Below are 26,324 nucleotides of genomic sequence, written 5' to 3'. Positions count from 1 at the left end.
TGCAGAAATAAATTATGGCTCTTAACTGTAAAAAGTTCTTGAGTGTGCATCAATATCTGTAACCCAGTGCATTCTAGAATTTTAAGTTTCTGAAAGAAGAGACATTCTGTATCTTGTAGATTTTTTTTTCCCGTAGTAGGTCTTCATATTCCTAGGCTACACTGATCTAGGGAAATGTAGAATGATATATTTGAAAATGAAATTCTTTCTTCTTTTTCAGAAAAAACTCAAGGCTCAACATACAATAAGTATTAGAAGATATCAATTTAAAGTTAGATTCCAATTGCACTTAAATTTCTATTAAAAAATAAATCAAATTAGACAATGTCTGTGTTACAGATAAGATTTCAACAATACACAGAACTACACAGCTGCATTGTTTTCAGTTACTCCAAAAGAGACAGAAAAGTCAAAGCTATATGCTGGAATCGCTCATGTGAAATTTATCAACATTTCTACACAAATGAAAGCTACAAAGACTAAAACACAAGATGGACATTCAGTACAAAAGCAGGAATTTTTAAATGAAGCTCAAATTAATCCTATACACTTCTTCAGAGTTCTGTTCCAAGTCAGCATTTGATATGAGTTTACACTATAAAAAAAGACAGTAAGTGACAAATGACTGTCTAACAAGGAATGAGTCCCTTTATAATTTCAACAATATCTACCTATATGAAAAGTTAAAAATTGAGGTGGTTTAAATATAAGAAATACCTTCGGTGACTTCTAGTCATTATAGGAAAACAACCCTCCTCATCGGGATCAACAATTAACATTTAATATTTAAAGCTTCATCCTTGGTAGCATTTATTCTACCATCATATGCCCACTATATTACATGTTGTGTACTTTATGCATCCATTACATAAAGGAAACGTTTTATATTCTTTCAATGGTCATTAAGAACAAATCATGTCTCAAGTATAACTAATCACATTTATGTTGCTCACTTAAATTTAGTTTTTATTTACTTGTACAAATAGTTTGAAATTCTGAAATGAAAAAAAAAAAATCAGATATCTTAAAATAGTATGCTTCGGTTACATTCTGTCATTGTCACCTAGCTGCCACATTCATATAGCCCCACCAGTGGATGATTAATACTAACAAGATCATAATTTCTTGTACATGTGTATTATTTAATCCTCATTCTACATATAAATTTGCAACACAGTAGTACACCGCAGGTACAGAAGTAATGCTTCCTATCAGGCATGTGAAAAGATTAACACTCTACCACAGTTGATGCTGGTGTATTTATATAGAAGGCTCCTCATATCATTTCAGTCTACGGGAGGTAGATGTTTGTCTATGAACTGTTTTACATCCATCATCTCCTGTTTAAAGATAAAGGTATGTATTAGTTGATATTCCCTACTAATACATATTCAGCTACACTAAACCATTTCAGTTCTAATGAGCAGCTGGGCTACAAATATTGAGTAGTTACTTGATAAAATCATACCACTTTGTACATAACAAATAATTGCTGAACTCTTCAAGGCACCAGGTACTCAGAAAAGACTAAAATACAAGAAAAAGAGCACAGAGGTTTTTTTTTTTTCTCTCTTTCTCTCTGAAGTGCAGCAGACAAACTACATATTAATCATCAAGAGATCTGAATAGCACCAGGCTGAGCATGGATAGGATTTGAATGTAGCTAAAACCATAGATTCATGCAAACTTTTGCAAGTTACTAGCAGTGTGAAAAGCAAGCAGCTCTTCCTCCTAACCATTCAGTTTCACTTTCATGATGCTTCCTTCCTTAAAAAAATCAAGCAACACAGCAAGCTTCACTGGGGAACCAATCCATGTAAAAAATAATTTTTTTTTATTAAGTCAGTGTTGTAAGAAAGAGCACATTATTAGTATTTGTGTGACAACTCAATGCTATTACTGCCTAAACACAATACAACTGTGTAAATGTCCCAAAGAGGTTGTCCAAAGGTACAGGTCCCACAAGATGCAGCAATCCAAATTAACAAAGTTACTGCTGCTGACCAGTGACAGATCTGTTCTTTACCTCATCTTCTGTTTCTTGCTCCTACCATTTACTTTGTGTGAGTTCTGATACTTCATTACAGCTGCAAAAACTAAGCTAGCGGCTTCTGACATTTAGCAAGTTCAGATGGTTCAAAGAAGTTCCTGATCGGTTCCAGAGCTGGTGCAAGAAGGAAAAGAGGGACACAAAGTCATGAGCAGAGGGAACTAGTCCACCTCTTTCTGGAAGCAGCAAGCCATTACATCAGCTCAGCTGCCTGCTGAGCCAGATTCATAAATGGAGGTTCAGAGGCTGCCTCTTCCACAGTGTCAGTCCTGCCTCCTTACTTCTTTGATGTCTCCATCCATAGAACTAACAGGATTCTTCTCTCCGAAATCTCATGTTGTATTTATGCTGTCACTGTGAGAATCTGCCTTCCAATTCAGTGATTTTTTTTTTTCCAGTAAACAATAAAGATTGCAGGGGGAAAAAAAAGTATTTTATAGACCAACTAGCCTAGTCCCAAAAATAGACTTATGAGGAAGTTCCCACTAGTCATATAAACTTTTGCCTTGGATGCTTTTTCAGACAGGCATTCAGTTAAAGTCAGTAGCATCAAGCACTTGCTATTAAAAAACAAAACCAAACCAAAACCCCCACTCAATACATATTTGTTTTGGAGGAAAAAAAATTAACCGTACCCAGCTAAAACATTGTACATTCAGAAAATTACCTCAATACATGAGCTATGCATCATGCCAGAGTAAGTCCTGAAGGTTATGTTGGCTGGATTTAGCATACTCTTTAGCTTCTCAACAGTCAGAGAACCAAACATTAAAGGAACCAATGGGTCACAGTCCCCATGGCACTGAAGAACAGCAATCTCCTTGTTAACACCACTGATAGGGCCCTGTTAGGGGTGGAATTAGAGAGAAGAAAGAGACAGTAAGTGAAGGTAAGGCTAACATCTTTGAGATAAAATAACCCCATGCACTATGCCCTGTGGCATGACAAATAGGCTGAATTTTGAAGGAAAAAACCACAGTGTATAGTCTGCAAGTTCCTTATGAAGTAAGCTCTGTGCCTGACAACACATTAAGTTCAAAAACCTGCAAATAAGATTTTGGCACTAATTTCAGGAGAATGTGATATCTGGCCGAGTAAAAAACATGATGCTTTGTTTAAATACCTAGTCTCTAATAATACAGTGCCTTGCAGATTGGAACAACTAGCAAACAGAAAATTCATCTTCACAGAAAATTTGTTGTATCCTGTAAGTTTCCTAGGAATGTCTTTTTAAGCAGAGACAGCTACTGAGTATTTCATTTTCCCTACTTGCCAAACTCTCAAACTCCAGGGCCCTGTTTTTAAAACTTCTGAGTTATCAAACAACTATCAATATTCGGTAATAACGATGGCCACTAATACCTGCACAAGATACAATCACAGAATCATGGAATGGTTTGGGTTGGAAAGGACCTTGAAGATCTTAGGGACCTAGGGGTCCTGGTGGACAACTAGTTTAATATGAGCAAACAGCGGGCTGCAGCAGCAAAGCAAGCCAAAAGGATGTTGCATCAACAAGGGCATCACCAGCAGAGATAAAGAAGTCATCATCCCACTCAGAGCTTGTCAGGCCACACCTGGAATACTGTGTTCAGTTTTGGTCCCCACCATACAAAAAAAGACATGGACAGGCTGAAGAGGGTCCAGAGAAGGGACTGGGAAGCCTACCATATGAGGAAAAGCTGAGAGAACTGGGTTTGTTCAGCCTTGAAAAAAGGCGGCTTAAGGGAAATCTTATCACCAGTATTTAAAGGGTGGCTGCAAAGAACATGGAGACTCCCTTTTTATAAGGAGTCACATTGAAAAGATAAGGGGTAACGGATACAAGTTACTCCTTGGAAGATTCCAATTGGACACAAGAGGAAAATTTTTCTCAGTGAGAACAATCAGCCACTGGAATAATCTCCCCAAGGAAGCGGTTGATTCCCCAACATTGGACACCTTTAAGATTCTGCTGGACAGGGTGCTGGGCCATCTTGTCTAGACCATGCTTTTGCCAAGAAAGGTTGGACCAGGTGGTCCTTGAGATCCCTTCCAACTTGATATTCTAAGATTACCTAGTTCCACCATCCCCACCATGGGCAGGGACACCTTCCAATAGACCAGGATGCTCAAAGCCCCATCCAGCCTGGCCATGAACAGTTCCAGAGAGGGGGCAGCCACAACCTCTCTGGGCAACCTGTGCCAGTGTCTCAACACCCTCACAGTGAAGAATTTCTTCCTTATATCTAATGTAAATTTACCTTCTTTCAGTTTAAAGCCATTGCCCCTTGTTGTATCACTACATGACCTTGTAAAAAGTCCCTCTCCAGCTTTCTTGGAGGCCCCCTTTAGGTACTGGAAGGCTGCAATCTTCAGATACACTCATTCCCCAAGTACAAACTAGCTTAGGAAAGAAACATAAATACCTGAGGAAAAGAAGCCCGTAGAGGAAGCCAACAGCTGAGGGCTACAACACCTGCTAATTTTTGTTGTGTTGTAAGAGCTGTATACAATGATAAAGCACCTCCCTAAGAGAGAGATTAGAAAAGTATTAGAATGCTGATGGCAATGTTCCTTTTAACACTTGTTTCAAGATCTCTAGTTTCTCCTTTAAAGGTATTTTTTCTGTTCCAGTGTATTCTTCCTTAGAAGCAACACTAAAACCAGTATTCTTGTACATTTAGTTTGCTTTTTTCCCTGCTCCAAGTCCGTATGATCAGTTCAGAAGTAAACCAGCAAATTTACCGTAACTAACAGCTGGGGAGGGGGAGGGAGAAAGCAAGCTCTATCACTCATGACAGTATTATCACTACTTTAATATTTTAATTTATTTGCATGCAGACTGGGGAGTTAGTGTATGGAACAACTAATCTGTTAACCTACCTACCACAGATGTCTTACAAGTACAAAGGAAAGAATTTCCCAAATAAATCCAGAACATCAAATATCTACCAAATTAAATTAAAAATACCAGCAAGATTTTCAAGCAAAGCTATGTATGTTATGTGCATAAAGACTTTAAATAGACTACTAATTTTAGTACCTTTTCACATGCATGTTCATTTTTCAATGATTTCAATGATTTTCAATTATTTGCATAGAGCTAAAACACTTTGTTTGTTAAGGCAAAGGAAAATTGACATCTTAAAATTTTAGAACCTAGTATCAGCTCTTTTCAATTCAAGTGTCAGGACTTCCCATGTTAGGAAAGCTAGGTTACTTCCCTAGAAAAAGATACAGTTCCTTCCAATCATAACTTACCTGAGAAAAGCCTCCTAGAATAATTCGATTAGAAGGAATTCCATTTTTTACTTCTTGATCTATCAGTGCTTTAACTGCAACATACATAAAGACAGTAGTTAAACAACATTCCATTCTACATCTACAGAAGGTCTAGAAAAGGAAAGAGACCTTCCCCCTGATGTCAACAGAAAGCTAGTGAAAGGAAAATCTAGTCTGCTATATATTAAAAAGTATCAAAAGATCTAGAGCAAGATCAGAAGTTTCAGTGCCAGAGAGAAAAACATGCAAGCAAGTCTCACAAAAGCCTCACTGCTGGGAAGATGGCATCCTCTTCTAACTATCCAGCATTGCAAGTGGATGCTTGTGTAGCTCTAATCTGCTGTGCTACCTAGAAGCTCTTAAGAAATACACTGGTTCCCATGTACAGTTAATATTTGAGAGTATGAAGTGTTTATGCTGGTGAGTTACTCTATTTACTCATCAAGTTAAAAAACACCCCAAACAATACAAACAACGCACTTCGCTAAACTTTGATCAGCAATAATACAATACATATATATTACTTTCCCTTGTAATTTTGTCTTTATAAAATCTGTTTCAGACTGATAATTCATTTTTAAGAATATATGGAAGTACTTTTAAGATATAAAAAGTATTTCTAAGCATACCATTCTCTGCTGCTTGCTTGATCCCAACTTCATCTTCCTGTGAATCTGGAGAAAGTCCAATGATATCAAACCTTACAAAAATATCAACAACAGCATTACTCATTAGAGCACCCATTCCACTTCCTTAAAACACAAATAATAAAACTGGAATATTTTCCAAATAAAAATGTAGGCTGACATTATTTAGTACCAACCACCCATAGATTACAAGAAATAGTGGACAATTTGTGAGCATGGCTAAAAGGCTAGATCTAGTCAACAAAGCTTTTCTGAGTTTTAATATCTTCTGTAATTCAGTGCAGATTAAGCAGCTCAGTTTTGATATTTGCTCCAAAAATATCAGCAGGAATTTCAATTTATCAGTTGCATGTACAAAATTAAAATACTGTTTGAAGAAATATAGGAAAACCAAGCACAGTTACTTGAGGGAAAAAAAAAAAAACACAACACAAAGAGGACTGGTTTAAGACCACTGAAATCTACTGTTATTTTTGTTGTTCTCCATTCTGAACGGATGTTCTAAAGAACAGTTTCTAGGTGTCCTACTGACCCACCAAATATTAGGCAATAGCAGGAATAATACTTCCACTCCAAGTCTCTCCTGCTACTATGAATTCATACACAATACAGATGATAAAGTGGGTTTTGTGTTTTAAAACATACAGATTAGTCCTGAGGAATATCCATTACTACAGATACACAAGGAGAATAATAGTGTACTCATGAAAGCCTTTTTGTAAGAACAAAACTAAAGCAAAAAGCTTTTTATACTTACACGTGATTTAAAAACACAGCCATTCAGGTTGTTCATGATTTCTAATGAAGAACAATGAGTTGAAACCCCCAGATCTTTTGATTAGAATTATTTGCAGTTGAACAAATACTTACCATGATGGCATAGCCATGTTCATGTTCAAAGAAACCGGCATAACTGGCCTAGAAATGAGAACAAACAATACTGACATAAGAAATATACCGAAATTTAATAATGCAGATGCAGTTAGGTCATGAAATTACATATCCCTAATCCTGTTTTACTTTTAAACCATAATTAACTTAGCTACTTTGTAGTGTCTCTTCAAGAAATCTCTCTTGAAACCTGCCAGCCCAAACACATTTAATATTCAGGGATGAATTACCGCTCTCAATGGAGAGCAAGCAAAACATTAATGGGTTACTTTTTATATATATATATATATATATATATATATATATATATATACACCTCTCTGTGTGTGAATGCATATTTATCATATCATATACATATTTTATATATATATATATAATTTAGTTATTTTCAAGTAACAGTTATTTATCACCGTTCCATACACATACTCTGTGCATGAATGCACCTTACACAGCAACATCAGCAAACCTAAGGATTCAGCCAAACACAGCACAGAGGTGGATATGAGTCTGGCCACACATGCTTCTCTCAGCAGCTGAATCTGCTTAAGCAGTGCTGGCCTTCACCGCAGGGCTCGCTCCCACCCTTATGCTGATGTACAGTGTCTTTTAAGACACACCAAGACAACTTCAATGGACCATACCATGAATTAAATCAGGTTATAGTTTTAATCTACCGAAACTGGGGAACGTAAGTTCTGTGGGGAAAGACTGAAAGAAGACAAAAGGGCAAGCAAAGAGAACAGCATATATTGCTGAACTCTTTTTGAATGGCTCAGCAAAGCATGGCCATGTTGTAAAAGAAATAAATCAATCACAGCCTAGTAATACATCAAAATATTGCTTACTTATCTCCCTATCATCCCTGCTCCACGTCTCCCAAGACTCCTGGAGCAAAAGACTATCTGAATTTTGTGTTAAAATAAAGTAAGATTATACTTAATTAGTTTTTCTATCATTAAGTAAATACTAGATAGATCTTAATGCTTTATTTACTGTCTCCTGACCCTGCTCATAAGTATTTCACTTCTCATATTTCATGAAGACAGCTCAAACTGCATTATTTGCTGAAAATATGAATATTCTGTGAATCTTTGGAACTTGTTGTAAGTAACAGAGAAATTACATTTATTACACGTGCATCTGAGTTTAAGAAGTTCATGTACCTAATACAAAGTATATTTAATGGCCAGTAAAATATAAAAAAAAACATTCCTTGGTAAGACTGGCTTTTAACAAATTACTGTTGGGGGGGAAAAAAACAACTCAATCCAGTGAAAACACAAAGTCAAAACAATCTAACTTTGCACATAAAACTTTCCAAATATGTTTTCAGTCTGAATTGGTAACAAAAGAAAAATACAAATAAAACCACAGTTTTGCCATAAAGTATATCACACAGCAGTTCCTAAAAATAATAAATTATGTAATAGCATCAACATTATTTTAAAGTTGGTTTTCATATAAAAACAAAATGCAGAGACATCCAAATACCATCTGACTTCATCATCTGTGCAAGTGTCTTAATAAGTATTTCTACAGAAAAATGTAAACCAAGAAAAGTTACAAACTTACGCATGTGGGCAAATGTATTTTACATGGGGGCTTTTGATACCAGCAAGTGCTTCTGACCATCCATGCCTGTTAACAGGAAATACATTAAAAGGCATTTATGTTTTGGCTTAGCTCTTATTTCTGTGTTGGTGCAACAGCACAGATCAAGTATGAAATATGCTGAGCTAGATCAGCCTAAACACATTCCTTGAAAATTTTTACATCAACTACAGTATGCTGTGAATATAGTACTAAACTTAAAAGGTTTGTTCTGCCTCTGAATATTTATTGCATATGTACAGCCAGGGACACTTTATCTGATTTGACTATCATAGCTGCAGCACAGCTGCAAAAAATACCACTTTGGCTCTAGGCAAAGCCTGCCCTGTATCTGGATGGGTTTATTAATTTAGGTGCTACAAATAAGAACACAGGTAACCTGCTTCCAGGCAGCTCTAGCCCAGAGGCTGCTTTGCTGCTCCTGTAAAAGCAGCTTCTTTCCCAGACACCTTTGCTTTTTCTGAACCAAACTTATTGATGGGGGAAGAGTAGCGAACTGACATCTAACTCCACATGGAGCCAACCTAAGCAATCAGACCTATTAACTCAGCTGACCTGTAAGAGCTCAGCTCAAATGCTCTCAGATTCAGGCAGTCCTGAACAACACTCCAGATTGCCAGGAGTTTTTTAATCTCAAGCACATACTGTATGAATTCACAGAACAACATGCAATCTGGAGAGCAGATCAGTTATCAAGTGTCTTACAAACCAGAAAGCATAATTTAAATAAACAGCTCTGAAAGGCTGACTCCAGGGCTAGATGATCCTGTCTAGATGATCTAGACATGAACTGAGCTGGACTCAAATCCGAACCTGTCTGGAATCACTGCCTGTGCCTGCACTTGGCTTTCCAGAACACTCAATAGTACCCGTACTTCCTGGGTTTTCTCATTATTCAGTATTTCTAACTCACCCACTAAACTAGATGCTGGAAAGTTGATTCTAAGCAGAAAACACCTGTAACATTCACATTTGTGAAACATGCTTTTATGGCTTGCCTGCTGTTGTCCTGATTACTTCAGCATGTTTGCTTTAGTTTTAATTTTAACATCATCCTGAAAAGTTAAATGTATCCTACGTAAAGACATTTCAAACACACAAACAGTATGGTTATTTGAAATGCTGGCTGTGTATCTCAGCCTGCTTCCTACCAATACATTTATAAATACCATTAATAAACTGTGGGTGACATTACTTGCAAAATATTTGCAGTATCACGGAAGGCCAAATAAGAATCTACAGGAGAAATATGACTGAGAAAAACTATTTAGGTAAGAATTGGGGATTTTTTTTTTTAGCCAACTATAAACATTAATTTGAAAAGCAACATTGTATACATATTTATGCAGACTCTTTAGAACAATCCTCTGTGTTGTACCTTTTGTTCAGATTTTGACAAGTATGTACCAATCGCTAAGTGTCATTTATATAGGAGTTTAGAAAGAAAAAGAACATAACCTCTGTTAGACACTTCTCAGAGTAAGAAAAATACCGTTGGTAAACTGAAGTGAGCAATTTAAAAATTCATGTGAAGTATAACAGGTTGGGTTAAACTGTGGGCAATTAGTTTATTAGTTCTTTTCAGACAATTCTGTTTTGGGTCACTACTACGGCTTTTTGGAAAAAAAAAAAAGGCAGTATGTCAAAGGCAGTTGTAGCTAATCTGAGTTGCAGAGGACTAGAGGAACAAACGCAGCTAAATGGCTGTATTTCTACAGAGGTGTTAGGACTTGTTAATGCATACGCTGCAGTACACCCAGTACAACTGCAAGATCGAGACTGCGTGTTAGTTTTGTCACCAAAATGGAAATACCACATTCATATGAGGAACACAATTTATGTTAAAGAGCAAATCTCTGTGGCTTTCTCCCCTTGACAAAACCAACATCAACTCGATTTGCAAGGACTCAAACCCCAAAGACTCAAAAGATTCTGCAATCACTTGCTGAACATTTGGTGCCAAGATGCAGGCAGTAAATGCTGTCTCAGCTGCATCCTACCAGCAGAAAGGAAGAGGGATTTGTGTGTCAGCACAACTGAGAGCAAACATCTCCACTTGTAGAATACTGCCAAGTGCATGGATTTGACTGGTTTTTTACTAATTAACTGTCCAGGTTATGCAAGTTTCAGTTCCAACAGCTGCCTTTTTTTTTTTAGTTCTTCAGAAAAAGTTTGTCTTAAACATTGCAAGTTTCAACCTAGGGGCAATATTCATGTTCCAGGCAACAAAAACTTGTTAAAAAGTATGTCATTCTGCCCATAAGGAAGCACAATAGATAGAGCATTCAAGCATTCATGCTGCTTATTTTCAGTACCTAAGCGCCCATTCCTTTAAAGTCTTCCACCAAAAAGTTTCAACACACTCCTAACTTGTTAATTCAATAGTTTTAATGAATGTATGCTTATATCTCCGCACACACAAGCTTCAAATGGAAATATTACACCACACCTAGGTGCCTTCCAGAAATTCCCTACTCCTTCCATTTCTACTTAAACATGGAAATAACAGGAACAAGACAAACAGGGTATTTCACAGCCTGTTTGGGGTTATTTTTGGAGTCTGAAGACAATATTTCAGATAGAGAAATCTGTAGACATTAGGCGACTACTTAGCAGCTTGCTTAGGTAAATCAAGTACGTCTGGATTCTAACGTAAGTATGAGATAATGAAGAAGAAATCATGGGCTAACTGCAACTCCTGGCAAGCCAGCAATCCAGAAGTCCAGAATAAAAATTTAAAAAAAAAACCAACGAACTCTAAATTTAGACAAGCACAGGAATAACCGGGAACCCACTCTCAGGAAAGTGAAAGATCAGAAACCCATAGACTTCTTTTTCCACCAGTTTGACTCAAGTGAGGGATCACATTCAGACTAAATTAGGTAAGCAATTGAAAAGAAAGAAGAAAAAGCTTTTGAAGACTTATGCTGAGAAATTTTAAATAGAGTTGTCACCATCATTCCAGCATACATGAAGTTTTGTGTGCTGTCAGCCGCTGCATTCAATTAAGGGCCAAACAAGCTTAAGTAACTATTGACTGCTCACATCTTTAAAACATGCAGCTTCACGCTTGAAACTATAATAACTATGAAGTATGCAATAAATCAGAATACACACCCAGTATCTCCCAATCCGTGAAGAAAAATGACCTAAAGGGGGAAAAAAACAAAACCACAACGTAGTGGTGTAAGATCACTAAACGATTAACGCACCTACCCCCCCCGTGCTACAGTCGGCCACACAGCTGGGAGCACGACAGCACTTTCTCAACAGAAAACTCTGCTCCCTTCACTTCCCACCCCAGCCCTCCCCTCCGCGGCGTCCCCGCCGCCATCAGCGGGCGCACGGCGCCGCGGGGCCCCGCCGGGCGCGGAGGGCGACGCGGCCCCCGCTGACACCGATGACCTTCCCCTGCCCGGCGCGGGCTTCAGCCGCCAAGGGAGCGGGACCTCGGTCCTGAGCCCGGCCCAGCAAGAAAGTAACGGGAGAGACCTGTCAACCGGCCCGTGCCGGGCCCCCCCGCCATGCTCCCTCGCACAGCCGCCCGCCCTCCGCCGGCCCGGCCCGGGCCTGACCGCGGCCTCGCCCCCAGGCCGCGGGGCCGCTGCGGCCGCCCCCCGCCCGGGGCTGAGGCCACAGCAGAGAACAAAGCGGGGCGGGGGCCGCCGCCCGCCAGGGCGGACCGCTGACAGCCGGCGCCTCTCCGCGGCTCACCCCCCTCCGCCCGCACTCACGGCGGCCGTCGCCTTCCTGGCGGCCGGGACGATGGCGGGGAGCGGCGCCGACATGTTGTTGCCGCACATACACCGGGCTGCGAGGCGGCCAGCGGGACACCGGCCAGGAGCGGGGAGGCGGGACGGGCGCCGGGCCAGGAGGGCGGGGGCAGCCGGGGGCGGGGTGGGAGGGGCGCGGGCGGGCGGGCGGCAGCTGGGGGCGCTGCGGCAGCCGGGGGCGCGGGCCTGGCGCCCTCAGCCTCCCGCGCACCGGGGCGCGGCGCCGCCCGCCCCGAGGCCGCTGCCCCCGCAGCCGATTGGCTGCCGCCGCGGCGGCGGGACAGGCGGCCCCCGGGGCGCGAGGAGGGGGCGGGCCCGTCGCGCGGCCGAGGGGAGCCGCCGCCGCCGCCCGGCAGCGAGCCTGTCCCCGGGCGGGCACCCGAGGGGAAGAAGGTCAACGTGGCCGCCGCAGCCGCCCTCCATTCCCCCGCCCGCGGCCGGTGAGAGGCGCCGGCGGCGTGAACCGCGGCCTGGACAGGCGTGTCGGCGCCGCAGCCCTCTGGGGTGTTCCGGCGGCTGGTAACGCCTGGTAGGGAAACCCCTCAGGGGAAGCCTGGCTGAAGCCGGCTGTCTGGAGAAGTGACTTGTCTGCGTACGCTGGTTCAACGGCAGGCTCTGCAGAGCTGCTTCCGTCTTTGGGCTTCCAAGGGTTTCAAAGAGTTTGAGTCGTCTTTCACCTTTAAAACTACCTTTCAAATAGCCAGATGTATCTGCCAGATTATATCGCACTTTTATAGTGTAATTTGTGCATGTCTGGGGTTTGAGTGTTTCCCTTGAAAATCATTTTTATGCTGTGTTACAAGGCTTAGGGGAAAAGGGGAAATTACAGTATTATTAAATAGGTAAATATAAAATAGTAAGTCACGGGAAACAGGAAAAGCAGCATAAATACAACTAACAGCACTGTGAGGCAGAACTCATTTGTCCTCATCAGATCAGATGCCTTCATCACCAAATTAAATCTCTTGGTTTACGGCCAAAGAGTTAATGATTCTTATTCATCTTGAGATGCATTGGGCTATTCAGGCACTCTGTATTGAAATGACTGTATCATTCCAGTCCATTCCAAATACTTAGACCAACTCTGAATAAGTACGGCAAACACATTTCTATCAAAATGAAATACTTTGTTCTTTGTCTTCTATTCCATTCATCTTTGTCAGATATTTCCTCCCAGAAAGTCAATCTATTCATTGTATTTGATGGGGGGGGGGTCTGCCTAACATGGATGCTTTCTTGGCAGCTCAAACAGCAGCTGAACACACACTATACTTCTTTCACATCCTTCCCACTGGCATGTTCCATACCAAGCAGGGATTTTTTTTTTTCACAAAGCTTTTGCTCAACAACGTTAATATTTTTATCAGCGTGGCTGCATAAAATACATGGGAGAAGCCTCTGTGCCAACTGTGTAAGATTAAACATGCAGCCTCTTTTGCCGTGATTGCCTGCTTTGATACATAGCATTTATGCCAGGGGATCCCTGTTATTGATAAAATTGGGTTATTTTCACGAGTAGCTTTTTGTGGTTTGATTTATCGCTACTTAAGTGTGTGTTCTTGCTTCATGTACTGTACCTGATCCAAACCTATTAGGAAAATACAGTTTATGCATAGATGATTCCTAAAGATTAGGAACATCACATTATGTCAGGTGCTTATCAAGTATGCTGAGCCTGACTTTTGCTGTAGAGCATCCATATGGGTCATGAACAGAGAGTTCTGTTTTCCTGCTCTACCGTGCTATTTACTATATAATATCACTTCCATGAGGTGGCCTGATGATGAAGCTCCAGCCTCGGAAATCAATAGTCTGCTCATAATTAGACCAAGCTTTTAATCTTTTCATCAGTATAGCTGGCATGATCTTCCCTGAATTCCTGGCTGCTGCTAGCATGGCTCAGGGTCACTGGAGAAATGCGAGCTCCGCGTGGATTGGGCACAGGCAAGTCACACAGTAGCGCGATGGCCTGTGCGGGCATGGGGCAGTCTGCCAGGTACAGACAAATGTTCAAGGAACTGAGCTGCTGGAATCCTGAAGGGATTGCTGAAAACATCTGAATTATGAGCCTTGCAAAGATTTGCAAGTTGGCTGTACAGACAGTGAGATATCTATCATATGAGTGATATTTTTCTACTCAATCTCAAGGTTCTGCTCAGAGGAGTGAGAGCTTTCCAAGGCAAATCATGCTCTAAACTATGTGTTTTTCCCCCTCCTAATGGCTGAAATGGACTTGAGTAAGATGGTTGTCCACACCACCATTTCATGTGTGTTGTTACATTGTAATTTTTATTAATTTTTTTGAAGGGTGTAAGAAGCTATACAGATTTCATACCGAAACTTACAAATTTCTGCAACCTGATTTCCATTTCACCCCTATTTACTCCCAGAACTGGCAGAACTGTTGCGTGACCTTTTCTTCAAGATGTAAGCTGAAGCGGACATTCAACATGGAAGGTTTTGGTCAAACAGAAGTTTCAGGACTGAAAGCAGGGTATTACACTGAAGAGTACTGGGTGACTTTCACAACGGGAACCAACCCTTCTGCTCCGGCACTTCTCAGCAGCAGCTTCTGTAATTCAGTTCTTCACGCTGGTAAGCCTACACCCCTCGCCCCCTGCACAGGAGAACAACTAACTTCGCACCAGACCAATATACCGATTGAAATTCTCCAGTAGGTTCACTTTTTAGATTAAAAGAATAAAAGTGATCAAGTTCTGCAGCAGTACGGGGGAAGGCTCTATGCACATTTCCAGTGAGTATCCACCTTTAAACTTTTTGGATCAATGCAGGGTGCTGCACTTTCAATGTTCTGTGTGCTGTCAGCCAGTCGTTTTTAGATGCAGCCTGATGGTTTTAAAGGCTTGTCTTTAGAATACTTGGCTGAGACCTGTGTGAATATTAGAGGAGTAGATGCTGGAAAACGAAATGTAGTATGGGACCTATGCCTAATCCACTGGTGTTCCGAGCTCAAACACGTTTAAAAGAACGGATCGATGTGAACGTTTAAGTCTCCGCAGCTTCGCCGTTCTCCCAGCACGGCGCGTACACGGCAGCCAGCAACCGACACGCCGGGAGGCCCCGGCGCTATCCTGCCCAGCTCCCGGCCCCGGCCGCGGTGGCCGAAGCCGCAGGGCCAACCCCCTCCTCCGCTCCCGCCCGGCCCCGCCGGCGGGGGAGGCTGCGCGACACTGTTGGGAAGGCGCGGAGGTGCGGTTTACGGTTCTGTCGTAAAGCAGCTCGCCTAGGAGAGTGTTGCTGCCGTCCTTGGGGGGTGAGCGGACGTGAGCGGCAATGGCGGGAACAAGGCTCTGGAGCTGCTGCGGTCGCTGCCCAGGGTCAGTCTGGGCAACCTAAGGCCCAGTCCAGGTTCCAAAAAGCGGGTGAGTGCCTGCAGGTTGTCGGATGGGTCGCGAGCATGCTTTCCTCTGCGGTGGCAGGAGTCTCTCTCGGCAGCGGGCACACCCGGCCCCGGTGGTGGTTGCTTCGAGGGCTGTCAGAAGGCCTCTGGGGAGTTTGCGGCCTGGCCAGAACAGGCGCGGGAAGTCTGAGGTGTGGGTGGCAATTGTTGCGTGTGTTTGCCCTGTTTTTGTCCTTTGTACGTCTTGTAAGCGGTGTGTGTGGCCATTCCCACAGAGAACTGGCTGATGCTTGGCTCTAGCTAAACCTCAGGGCCATCGTTGGAGGCGGAGAGAAACAGTAAAGTGTAGAATATCAAATGTTCATGGAGTGAGGTAATTAATTTGTAAAGGAAAGGTTAAAAGGCTTTAAAAGAAGAGAAATTTAATGCCAGCCTACACTTGTTACTATTGTTTTGTTAAAAACAAAACTAAATGGTCTCTTCCCTGTCCTCTTCTGAAGTGATAGAAGAGTAAAAAAAGAAACCCACCCGGTTTGGGGAAAATATTAGTGAACAGGGGTATGAGGTTCAAGGGCTAAAGTCCTAGGAATAGGGAACGGATAGGGAGCACCGAGCAGCATTTTTCCCTGTCAATGATCAAGACTCTCTGGAGATGCTTGTAGAGCTGGTGGGTGCTGCATGGTTGTAACCCCATAAACCTGTGGCAAGACAAGAGAATGGAGATTCTTCCCCCTGCAGCTGTTGGGGTTCCCCTGTCAAGTTACTTCACTTGGAGCTAGGAACACCCAGCTCGGCCAGGGTGAAGCGGAGCTGGAAGAAGCAACCCAGTACAGTGCTGGAGTGGCGATTCTTAAGGTTTCTCAAACTAATCCAGGCTTCAAAATGATATTTTCAGGCTTAGCACCCAGAAGCTGTGAGATAGTCTGAACTTGACGATTACTAGAACTGATACTTTCCTGCCAGTGTTTGATCGCAGGACTTTTTGTTTTATGTCGCATAGCAGTTGGGTTTAGGCAAACACTTTTTTTTAAATCTTGAAATAAGACATTTTTGTATGCTCACTGGGTTTTTAGCAAGTAACTTGCAACTCCATTTAGGAAATGAGTTCCCCACTGTTAGCCTCTAGTTAGAGTTTGTACAAGTGACCTCAGCTCTGTTTCTCTGGTATCTTTCTTTTGGTGTTTTGACAACTTAATCCCGGGATTAATGAAGTCTCAAATAAGTAGATTTAAGAGCATTTGACTTCACAAACAGAAGTTGCAGCAAAAAAAAGTTTTGATTGGCTACTCTGACAATTTAAAATCTGATCAATGTACTGATTATGTTCTATTTGTGAGCAGATATTGTCAGTGGGCTTGGGTTAACTGAAGTCACTATGGAATCTGGTGTGTGTATGGGCAACCACCAGAAAGTGTGGGCCAGCTGTGCCCTCCCTCTGCCTCCAGGTGCTCACACCTGCTCTGTGTTTTGTACTGCTGCTAGAGGTTGTGTGGTGAGCCAGAGCAGGGAACTAAAACAGCTGAAAACTAGACAGACAAAATTAGTTTTCATCTAGTTTAATTTCCTGACCTGTCCAACTCGGAGCTGCACAACTGCTTGTGTCAGCACAAGAGGCACTGTGAGTAAAGAAGTATAGTGTGTGTGCTGGGGACAAGTCAGCTGCTTTTGGTGGCCTGAATGGTCTAGCCTGGCATAAAAGCACACTTGAACTTTATGCTATTTAGTATTAATCCAGGTAAGTGCTGCATCTTAGGTCAAATGATGTTTCAAATATATTAATGCATTTTTTTCTGATGTATGTCTGTACTTTTCTACTAATATTTCAGCGCACATTAAATGCTCCATAACTTTGAAAACTTACAGACAATAAAGAGCATAAAATATCAGATTTTATGTCTTTGTGGTGTTAGGCTAATAATCAAGTACCGTGATGTAATGAGCAGTTTTCAGACCTGAGTTTTACTCAGTATTCTGTGCTGAAGTCTTAGCTGCATAGGGTGATTTGTAGGATTAGGGGTACTTGAAGTCTGGCTGAGTGCTGAATACAAAAAATGAAAAATTGAAGAGACTTGCTGTAGTCTCTTTAATAATTAATTATTTACATGATTATTGATCTAACAGTGACTGTGCTGTGACTTAACCAAAGTTAACTTATGAGCAGTACAAATACTGTTTAGAATGCATTATTTCACGTGTTTCCCAGCCTGACTGATTCACACTGAGGAACACAATGGAAAAGAGCAAATATGTGAATTGTGTTGTGCAGATATGAGACTAGTTAGCAACGTGACATTGCTCCTTCCACAGGTCTTCACACTGCAGTGAATGTTAGCTTAAATGGGGAAAACTCTGTAAGGTCAATAGATTCATCAAAGTGATGCACAAGCTGTGGTTGTGCCTCTTGAAGCTGAACAGTGAACTCTACTACGTGCAACACAGCAGCAAGGAAGCTTGTGGCTCTGTCTTATCTCTGACAAAGCATAAAGAAATCAAAGTGAGCCTTATTACTCCAGATTCTTCAGTATATGAATTAAAGTCACCTTACAGAGAAAACTTTGTTAGGTCAGAGTGAGCTGGTACCGCTTCATTTAATGGCGGTCACTTCCACCTCTGTGTCCACGCTTGCTTACTGCCTGTTTTGTAAATCCAGTGGATATTTGCACCATTCAGTGCAATTCATGGATATGCAACTGACCTGGATTTTAAATTTAAAAAAAAAAAAAAAAAGGATTTTACCTTGGCTTATCTCTTCGATTGCATTCATCATTTAGCCGTGCAAATGCTTCTGCCGGCACAGATAGGAGGTGAGTGCAAGAAGATTGCTGAATTGCTACTTAACAGCTGCAATGCTACTTTGAAGTGCTCAGGAAACTAATAGCTTTGTATCACAGCCCTAATTTAAAAAATAATAAAGATTTAAAATGCACTCTTCTCTTTGGATTTGTAGTCAGTAGAAACTGCAACAGTTGCAGACTCTTTAGAAAGTCTGAGACCCTGAAAGAGTTACATGTGTGTATAGCATATATAGTCTGTTCCCCAATTCTTGAAGTAGAATTGATTTTTTTTTTTTTCAATTCCCTTTTTCATTGTCAGTGTTCAGAAACTTCTGAACACTGAGCAACTCTCATGAACTAGGAGGAAATAGCAATAGTTAATGCAGGGAAATTCTCTTAACTTGGGGAGTGCACTGTGTAGGAGGTAGGATTAAATACTAGTATTGCTTTTATTGCAGTATGTGTTCATGTAAACTTTCAGACTATTTGTGGTGCCTGCCTAGAGCTGTGCTTTTCACAAATCATATTAACTGCTTCTCTGTTTTTCTCAAGAATCAGCATTTTGCTCAGTTGTTAATATCTCTGAAATCTTACATATGATACTTGTCTCCAAAGTAGTTGGCTAAATGTATCATTGATTGTTTTCAAGGAAAGAAGACGTGGCCGTGGAAGACATGGAGGTAGGAAGTGTGGTCGAGGTCACAAAGGAGAAAGACAAAGAGGAACTCGCCCCCGATTAGGCTTTGAGGGTGGTCAGACCCCGTTTTACTTGGCCATACCAAAATATGGGTTTAATGATGGACATAGGTAAGTTTCTTCACATTTACTCAGAAATTAATCATTGCCTGCTGTTCTTCATCTTTCTTCTGAAGCCAGAATCTAATATGCCAATACAGGCATAACTGAAAATGAGATATTCCTCTTGGATGGTGAGCTTCCTTACCAGCAGAATCTACCATTTCTTGTGAGATTATTTTTTTAATGAATTCACTTATTTTCTGTTGTTTTACAACTCTGCTTATTTACCCTTCTTTTTTTTTTCATAATCCCTCATTTGTAGCAGGCTACCCTTCCTCCTACAGCTGAGTGCACTTCTCTGCTGAGACCACTCCTCCACTCCCGCTTGTTTCTCTTTGCCTGTCTGCACAGCAGATAACCTATTGAACTAACTGGGAACAGTCCTCTTGACTTTCAGGCATGGAAGTGTAATCCAGAGCCTTGCTTTGTTACTTCTCTTCGCTTTATTCACCTGAAGTTCTGATTGCTGCTGGCCAAACAATTCTGCTTCTCTTCATGACTCTTCTTTTTTAGCCCTGCAACACTGCAGGCTTTGTCTGTACTCCATCTGTTCCACCTAGGATTTTAACAAGCTCTTTAATATCAAATCTTCTGGATGAGGCCATTAAGTCATCTTTCACCGTTGTTCTCCTCAGGCATTCTGCCTTGTTTGGCACTTCTCTCCTCTTTTCACATTGTGTTTGTTTGTGCATGTCCATCTTCCAGATTTTTAATGTTTAAGGTTGTTCTTCTAACATGTCTTTTCTCCAGTCACTCTTCTTACCTGGAGAGCTGTATGCCAGTGTTTTATTAATTTCCTTCACTTGTACTAACAATTACAAAATACTGGGTTTTTTTTGTTTAAAGCTGGTTTTGTTTCCTAAGGTAGTATGTATGTTATCTGGCTCACTAACCATTTTGTTGCTTTTAGGCATGAACATGAGAACTTCTGTACCTGTGCAATGCTGTTACAGGCAGTGGTAGCAAAAACATGCCGCACCTAGAAGAATGAGAAGATTAATGTGTATTTGTTTATGAATTGTTAAATTTGCAGTTTGATTTCATGTTTCATTTGCTGATATAACTTCATCAAAAAGCTGTGCATTTTTATATTTCCATTCTTCATGCCTGCACTATAACTTACAGACCTGTCCTGGTTATTTAAGGTTTTCTCTATGAGACTTAATAGTTTTGAAACTGTTTGCAAGTACTGTCATTTCCTCCTGTTCATTTATAATAAATGAGAGGCACTTGATAGCTGAAGACAGAGTGTAGATCCCCAGTCCTGCAAAGGAAATTGTGCAGAATGCAGACACTGAGCTTATGTTAACAGTAGTCACCAGTTCATAAAAAAAAACCAATAGCAAAAAACCAAGCTTCTGCAACGACAAGAAATTAATAGGGTCTCGCTGGTTTTAGCCACATCTGACAACATGTGGAAACAAAAAAAAATACTTTGTAGTTTCTTTTTGGTGGTGTTTGCAAAATTTCGGTGTCTGTGGTAAATGTTTTTCTATATAACATTGTAATTGCACCTGAGAAGTGCTATTGTGGCAGGCTGGGAGCATGCTGAACAGTATCTCTGCATGTTTATCTTCACCTTGCTTTCTTTCTGTCTGCAGTGCTGTTCCTCTGCTTCTTGAACTTTTGCTCTGTTAGGAGCTGTCTGACAATGCAAATTCTGTTGCTTGTCTTTCTTACTTAGCTTGCCAATAACAGAGATAAGCTGCTTAGTTTTTCTGCTACCACTCAAAAATTTCCAATAGCAGTGATCAAACTGATTGTATGAGACATTTATGCTGATGCTCAAAGCTGGTGCGCAGGAGGCATAGACACTGGGATTGGGAAAACTGTTCTGAGGATTGGTTTGTATAGTAAGGTTAGAACTTAAAAAAACGCAGAAGGAGATTCTACTGAAGCTGATGGCTATTGACAGAATATTCCAACTTCCTCTGGGAATATGGGTTAATGTATATTTTCACAATATCTCTCTTGGTCATATGTTGAGGAGGAATTCATTCAGTACTTCTGAGATGTCAGGTACAGCGGTAATGGACTAAAAAATCTACTTGGGTATAGGCAGCCTGTGCAGGAGCACATACAGCTGATAGTTTTTCATTAAATTTGCATGGGGAGAGAAGGTACATTGACTGTGGGTTTTGTTTTTTTTTTTTTCTCAGGTTTTTATGAATGTATCAGTGAAGCTACCAAGCTGATAGCTTTGAAGCTTACTAAAAAATGCTGACACTTAAATTTCTTCATCCTTTTTGCTTTCTTAAACCAGTCAGCAGGTAGAGAGGTATTCTGGAGTAAATTGAGCTCAGCAACAGCAAAATGATTAATATCACATTGGAAGTGGGTGGGTATGAGCAAACCTGAAGGCATTAATGGAGTCTTGGGCTATAACTAGGGCTTGTATTTGCATTAAATTAAACTTAACGTTTTGGCTTTTGGATGGGTGTGTTTTAAACATTTACTTGGTAGTTTTAGAAGTAGGTAGAAAATGGAATACAGTGTGCTGTATCTCAGTTGACCAGTTCCTGTTAAAGCTTTTGTTTTGTTTTGTTTTTCCTCTCCTTAGCTGCAGACGTCAGTATCAGCCGCTCAGTCTTCAGAGGCTGCAGTACCTGATTGACTTGGGTAGAGTTGACCCCACGCAACCAATTGACTTAACACAGCTCACGAACGCCAGAGGTGTCACAGTGCAACCTCTCAAAAGGGATTATGGTGTGCAGCTGGTGGAGGAGGTATGCAGACAGGACACTCATTGCTTCTGGCAGTACAGAGCCTGGGGTTTTCAGTTTTTCCATACCAGCATATCGAATTGTGTTTCCCGTGTTTTGGAAGCATCTTTGGTTTTCTACATGAGCTTGCTGTGGAATTTTTGTGGTAATAAATCCACTAGAGGGCACTGTGTGTTCGCGAAAAAAACCACCACGGGATGATGTTTTATCACCTGAGAGACTACAAAAATGATAATTGAGGATTGCATAACAAGAGGTTGAAGAGGTATTTTGCAATAGAAGTCTGGAATGTACTAAAAGAAATGTATGACTATTTTGGAAAGGCAAAGATTTTTCATTAAACCCAAGTGACTGAGTGAGAGCAATTTGGTTACCCATCTTGGTGCAGGGAGCAGACAAATCATAATATGTTGCAGGATTTAACGTTTCTTACAACTTTGCAGAGCAGAATAAATGTATGTTCTAAAATACTCATTTTAAGGTTACTCTATGTGTTGAAATTTACAGGGTGCTGATATTTTCTCAGCAAAAGTAAACATTGAAGTGCAGAGGGCATCTGAATTAGCAATTGCAGCCATAGAAAAAAATGGAGGTGTTGTAACAACATCGTTCTATGATCCAAGGAGTTTGGGTAAGAATTTATTTTCATTTCTGCTCTTTTGGGTTTTTTTAATGTGCAAAGATTAAGTGATCCAATCAAAGTTTCAAATGTAGTTCTTAATGGGAAATCATCCTCTTTTTCCATTCTAGAAGATTCAACAACACATTGTTATACAAATGTTGAACTGTAATGCATCTTCAGGTTTTGCTTTTTTTAACCATTCACCTGTTAAGCCCTACCAGCATTAATAGGCATTTTATCAATCAGCCAGTTAAAGAAATCCAAGTAGCTTTGTAAGTAGAGGAACTAATAAAAGATTGTTTCTTTGAATTTTTGTCTTCTAACTTTCTCACGTTTAATAACACTAAGAAAATTCAGGGCAAAAAATAGATTTACAAAACACTGTGCATGTTTATATTTTTAATTTAAAATGCTTTTCCATTTAAAGTGAGGAAATAGCTAAGTTACAGAAGTTCAGAATCGTTCCAGTCAAAATGGCTATTGTTTTCAGAACACTTTCACTGAAGAATGAGGCTTTGCTTTGCTTGAGGCTGCATCCTGCCTAATATTCATTCACGCAGTTTTTATTGACAATAATGGAGCTTTCATGTGTGAATGAGGCTGAGAACAAGAGGAATAGACATTTTTAGTGTGCAAAATACATTACTCTGGAGTGATACAATCTCTTTTTTTCCAATCCAGAAATTAATCAAAATACTAAGGTTAAAAGGATCTGGAATGTAATTTTCCAAATGCAGTAAAACTTGAGGAGGAGAGGATAGTCTCAGAAGTGACTGAATAGGTGCCTGTGCCATTGATTCTTTATTTAAAATACTTATAGAAACACTAATTTGACGTTTGTTGGCACACTGTGAAAATAGCCATGCAAATGTAGTGCTTCTAACCTGGAAGTCAGTCCTTTAAATAAACAGCTTAGTTATTGTATCTTTCCAGAGTAGGCATTCTAAATATATTAGAAGCAATGAGTCATTTAGATTGTCACTATAAATATCAGAATAAACCAGAGTTATTTGGTTAAGCGATACTTGTAAACCACTATCTCATTCTGAACAAGAATATTCTTAAGATTTGGGTTTTTGATGGATACTTTTTAGTAATTTATTTAGCACAAAATACTAAAATGTCATTTAATGTCTTTATGTATTATAAAGCATAGTATCTAATTTTCTCTCATGTTTGCCCACAGAAATTTTATGTAAGCCAGTAGTATTTTTCCTGCGTGGCCAGCCTATTCCAAAGCGAATGCTTCCACCCGAAGATCTTGTCCGTTACTATACAGATGCCAGGAATCGTGGGTACCTGGCAGATCCATCTAAGGTTGCAGAAGCCAGGCTTGAACTTGCCAGGAAATATGGATATGTCTTACCAGACATAACTAAGGATGAGCTCTTCAAAATGTTAAGCGCACGCAAGGATCCTAGACAGATATTTTTTGGTCTAGCTCCAGGATGGATTGTAAACATGGCAGACAAGAAAGTTCTAAAACCAACTGATGAGAAGCTGTTAAAATACTACAGCTCATGAGTTCAGGACTGGAGACAACAGCAGGTGTACAGGAAACATCTGGGTATGAAATAATGGATATGAAGTGGTGTTTGTTATTTTTTTAAGACTCCTGTTGTACTAGACAAAACATAAATTTTTGTTTATGTAATCTTCTGCTGTAGCTCTCAACTTTTTTTATTGTCATAATATGAAAAGTCTTAACACTTGGAAATGGTATAGAGTCTGACATGAAGTATGTGTTGGGGCACTTTCTCTTGTGATGATTTGCCAGATATTTTTTCAGACAGAATGTTTCAATGTTGCATTTATTTCAGAGGATGATTCCAAGGCTTAACTTGATCTAATAGTTTATATTTTTTTCCCCCTCAATTTGAAATCAGAAGCATGGCTGTACAAAACTTAGTTTTACAGTCATGTTATATAACACTATAATTTATGTTTTAGAAAATGGTATCTTGAATACCTCTAAGAAGTGGACCACCTATATTTGGATGGGGAAAATTTAAACACAACCAGAAATAACAAAGTACAGAAGAATTAATTAAGCTATTCAATTCCATAGCAATGTTTTGGATTTTGCTACTGCCATCAATGGCTCTAGAGCTTGAGAGGTCTTGATTTTTGTCTTATTCCTTCAGATATGATTGAGAAAGACAGGGTGTGCAGTTTAAGAGAACTTTCTATCTAAATTTAGGAGAAAAAACATCTATCTTAAATCAGTGGCTTTTATTGTTCAAACAATTTAAAATTTGTCCAGACACAAATGTAATGTCATTAATAAAAATGCATAGCAGAATCCAGAGTCAATGAGTGTTAGACAGTGACAGTAGATTGTGAAGGATGGGCATGTGATGGACAAAGTACACAGCTAGGATTCAGTTTTCTGCTTGATTGTGGATTGCATACGTGACAGTGGACAAAGGAGTTTAGATGTGAAAAATTATGAACAAACTATTTTTACAGAAAACAGTATTTTATTCACACCAACGATACAGTCTTAAAGCATTTTACAATAAATGTTTGTTTCATTAATCTCCCCGGAATACTGTATTTTTACTATGTAAGAGTATTCTTGGTTTCATACAGAAATTTAGGATTGGGCATTTGGGATGATGAACGAAGCAGTAAATTGAAAGATGAGAGAGGGGACGTAAATTAATCTATCAGAACTTTCTCTGACTCCTCAGAAGTTAATGAGATGCTTCATAATTAATGGAAGTTGAATTTGGCTTTAAAGTAGGGATAATTTGGTTATTAGGATGCAGGAAACGGTCCAGAAGAGCGGAACATGAGAAATCTTGCTTTCCAATTTTCAGGTGCCTTTGGAAATGCTACTTAGAGTTTCCTGTAGCTGCCAAACCATCTCATCTCCTAGGGAAAGCCATCTGAGTGCCAGAATCTCCTGTTTCTCCTGTATAACACCTGTATTTTGCTGATGTGCCTCAAGGAGGGGGAAGAAAAAAATTTTAAACATTTTCCTTTCAGAGAATAACAAGAAGCAGGTGAAGTTTTTCATTGGTGTTTGTCAACCAGCCCAGATTTTTGCTTCACTCAACAAACTACCTAGTCAGTTAATATGAGCATCTGTAATCACAAAACAAAATAAAAAAATTTTCTATTTCTCTCTAATCCAGAGATTAACAATGGAAAGTCACTAATTTTTGACAATGTACTCTTCATTGTGTATTGATGTGTGTTAGATACTATCAGTAATGGTTTTCTCCTCATTTGTGGTTTAAGTATAGGTGAAACATAGCAAAACAACACCAATATAAAATTGGATTGTGAATAGCAGGAATTTGGTCTTAGTGGTGTTAACATTCATATTTTATAAGGTGCACGCTTTTTTGGAATCATTTATAACGCTTTTTTGGCACATTAAGAATAATACTGTGTGCCAAAAAAAGTATAGCTAGTGTTAACTTGAATGTGAAGCAAATAACTTTCTCACTTTAGATGTATCCTGTTCTGCATCCTGATGATTGTTGGTTTGGAACCTTAAATGACAAGCAATACTTCTTTTTTTCTTTTTTTTTTCTTTTTGTTATTACAATACTACTGCCTCCATTTGGGAAGGAGTTGGGGGGGTAAAGAGTATTTATTGCCTTCCCTTATTTGTGCCATAATGTTTCTGTTTTTATGAATCAATTCACAATTGTATTTTGTGGAGGTGGTGGTACTCAACAGGAAAGCTACTTAACTGGAAGCTAAGAAGGAAGTTAGTCATATTAGTGAAGACCAGAAGACAAAAGTGTTTATGTATCATTGTGTATTTGGGGGGGGGGAAGGCAACTTTGTTTCCAC

The 26,324-nt window shown here is 40.1% G+C and overlaps 2 protein-coding genes across 7 annotated transcripts; one reads left to right on the top strand and one right to left on the bottom strand.

Moving 5' to 3' along the window:
* Nucleotides 1–249: 249 nt before the first annotated feature.
* On the bottom strand, nucleotides 250–12,351 carry LYPLA1 (lysophospholipase 1). 6 transcript variants are annotated; one of them, XM_074898950.1, is made up of 9 exons: nucleotides 12,198–12,351; nucleotides 11,581–11,612; nucleotides 8,425–8,490; nucleotides 6,832–6,879; nucleotides 5,944–6,014; nucleotides 5,294–5,367; nucleotides 4,451–4,560; nucleotides 2,718–2,883; nucleotides 250–1,340 (listed from the first exon to the last, which is right to left on the bottom strand). In XM_074898950.1, the coding sequence occupies exons 1-9, from the start codon at nucleotides 12,264–12,266 to the stop codon at nucleotides 1,287–1,289; spliced, it is 690 nt and encodes a 229-aa protein (XP_074755051.1). In that variant the 5' UTR covers nucleotides 12,267–12,351; the 3' UTR covers nucleotides 250–1,286. The 6 variants fall into 6 exon arrangements, with proteins under 6 accessions (XP_074755051.1, XP_074755052.1, XP_074755050.1 ...); XM_074898951.1 differs by having other exon boundaries at nucleotides 2,718–2,852; nucleotides 4,459–4,560; XM_074898949.1 differs by having other exon boundaries at nucleotides 2,718–2,894; nucleotides 4,459–4,560; nucleotides 12,198–12,347.
* A 1,849-nt stretch (nucleotides 12,352–14,200) lies between these two features.
* Nucleotides 14,201–25,649, top strand: MRPL15 (mitochondrial ribosomal protein L15). The gene is made up of 7 exons (XM_074897467.1): nucleotides 14,201–14,232; nucleotides 14,662–14,831; nucleotides 15,516–15,619; nucleotides 19,021–19,178; nucleotides 21,730–21,895; nucleotides 22,400–22,523; nucleotides 23,701–25,649. Exons 1-7 carry the CDS (start codon nucleotides 14,201–14,203, stop codon nucleotides 24,036–24,038), a joined length of 1,092 nt encoding a protein of 363 aa, XP_074753568.1. The 3' UTR covers nucleotides 24,039–25,649.
* The last annotated feature ends 675 nt before the right edge of the window (nucleotides 25,650–26,324 follow it).

The sequence above is a fragment of the Athene noctua genome, chromosome 2 (genome assembly GCF_965140245.1).
Source record: "Athene noctua chromosome 2, bAthNoc1.hap1.1, whole genome shotgun sequence".
In the NCBI taxonomy this organism is placed as follows: Eukaryota; Metazoa; Chordata; class Aves; order Strigiformes; family Strigidae; genus Athene; species Athene noctua.
Note: the sequence above shows the minus strand (reverse complement) of the source record. Positions and strands in the feature narration are given on the sequence as shown.

Excerpts from the sequence above, each read along its gene's own strand:
- LYPLA1 (XM_074898949.1), bottom strand. The coding sequence starts at position 12,266 with ATGTGCGGCAACAACATGTCGGCGCCGCTCCCCGCCATCGTCCCGGCC. Across the intron at positions 5,368-5,943 it reads CAAGCAAGCAGCAGAGAATG|TTAAAGCACTGATAGATCAA; the intron begins GTATGCTTAGAA and ends TGTATGTTGCAG. Across the intron at positions 1,341-2,717 it reads TGCATAGCTCATGTATTGAG|GAGATGATGGATGTAAAACA; the intron begins GTAATTTTCTGA and ends ATCTTTAAACAG.
- MRPL15 (XM_074897467.1), top strand. The coding sequence starts at position 14,201 with ATGGCCTGTGCGGGCATGGGGCAGTCTGCCAG. Across the intron at positions 14,832-15,515 it reads TAATTCAGTTCTTCACGCTG|CGGACGTGAGCGGCAATGGC; the intron begins GTAAGCCTACAC and ends TTGGGGGGTGAG. Across the intron at positions 22,524-23,700 it reads CTATGATCCAAGGAGTTTGG|AAATTTTATGTAAGCCAGTA; the intron begins GTAAGAATTTAT and ends GTTTGCCCACAG.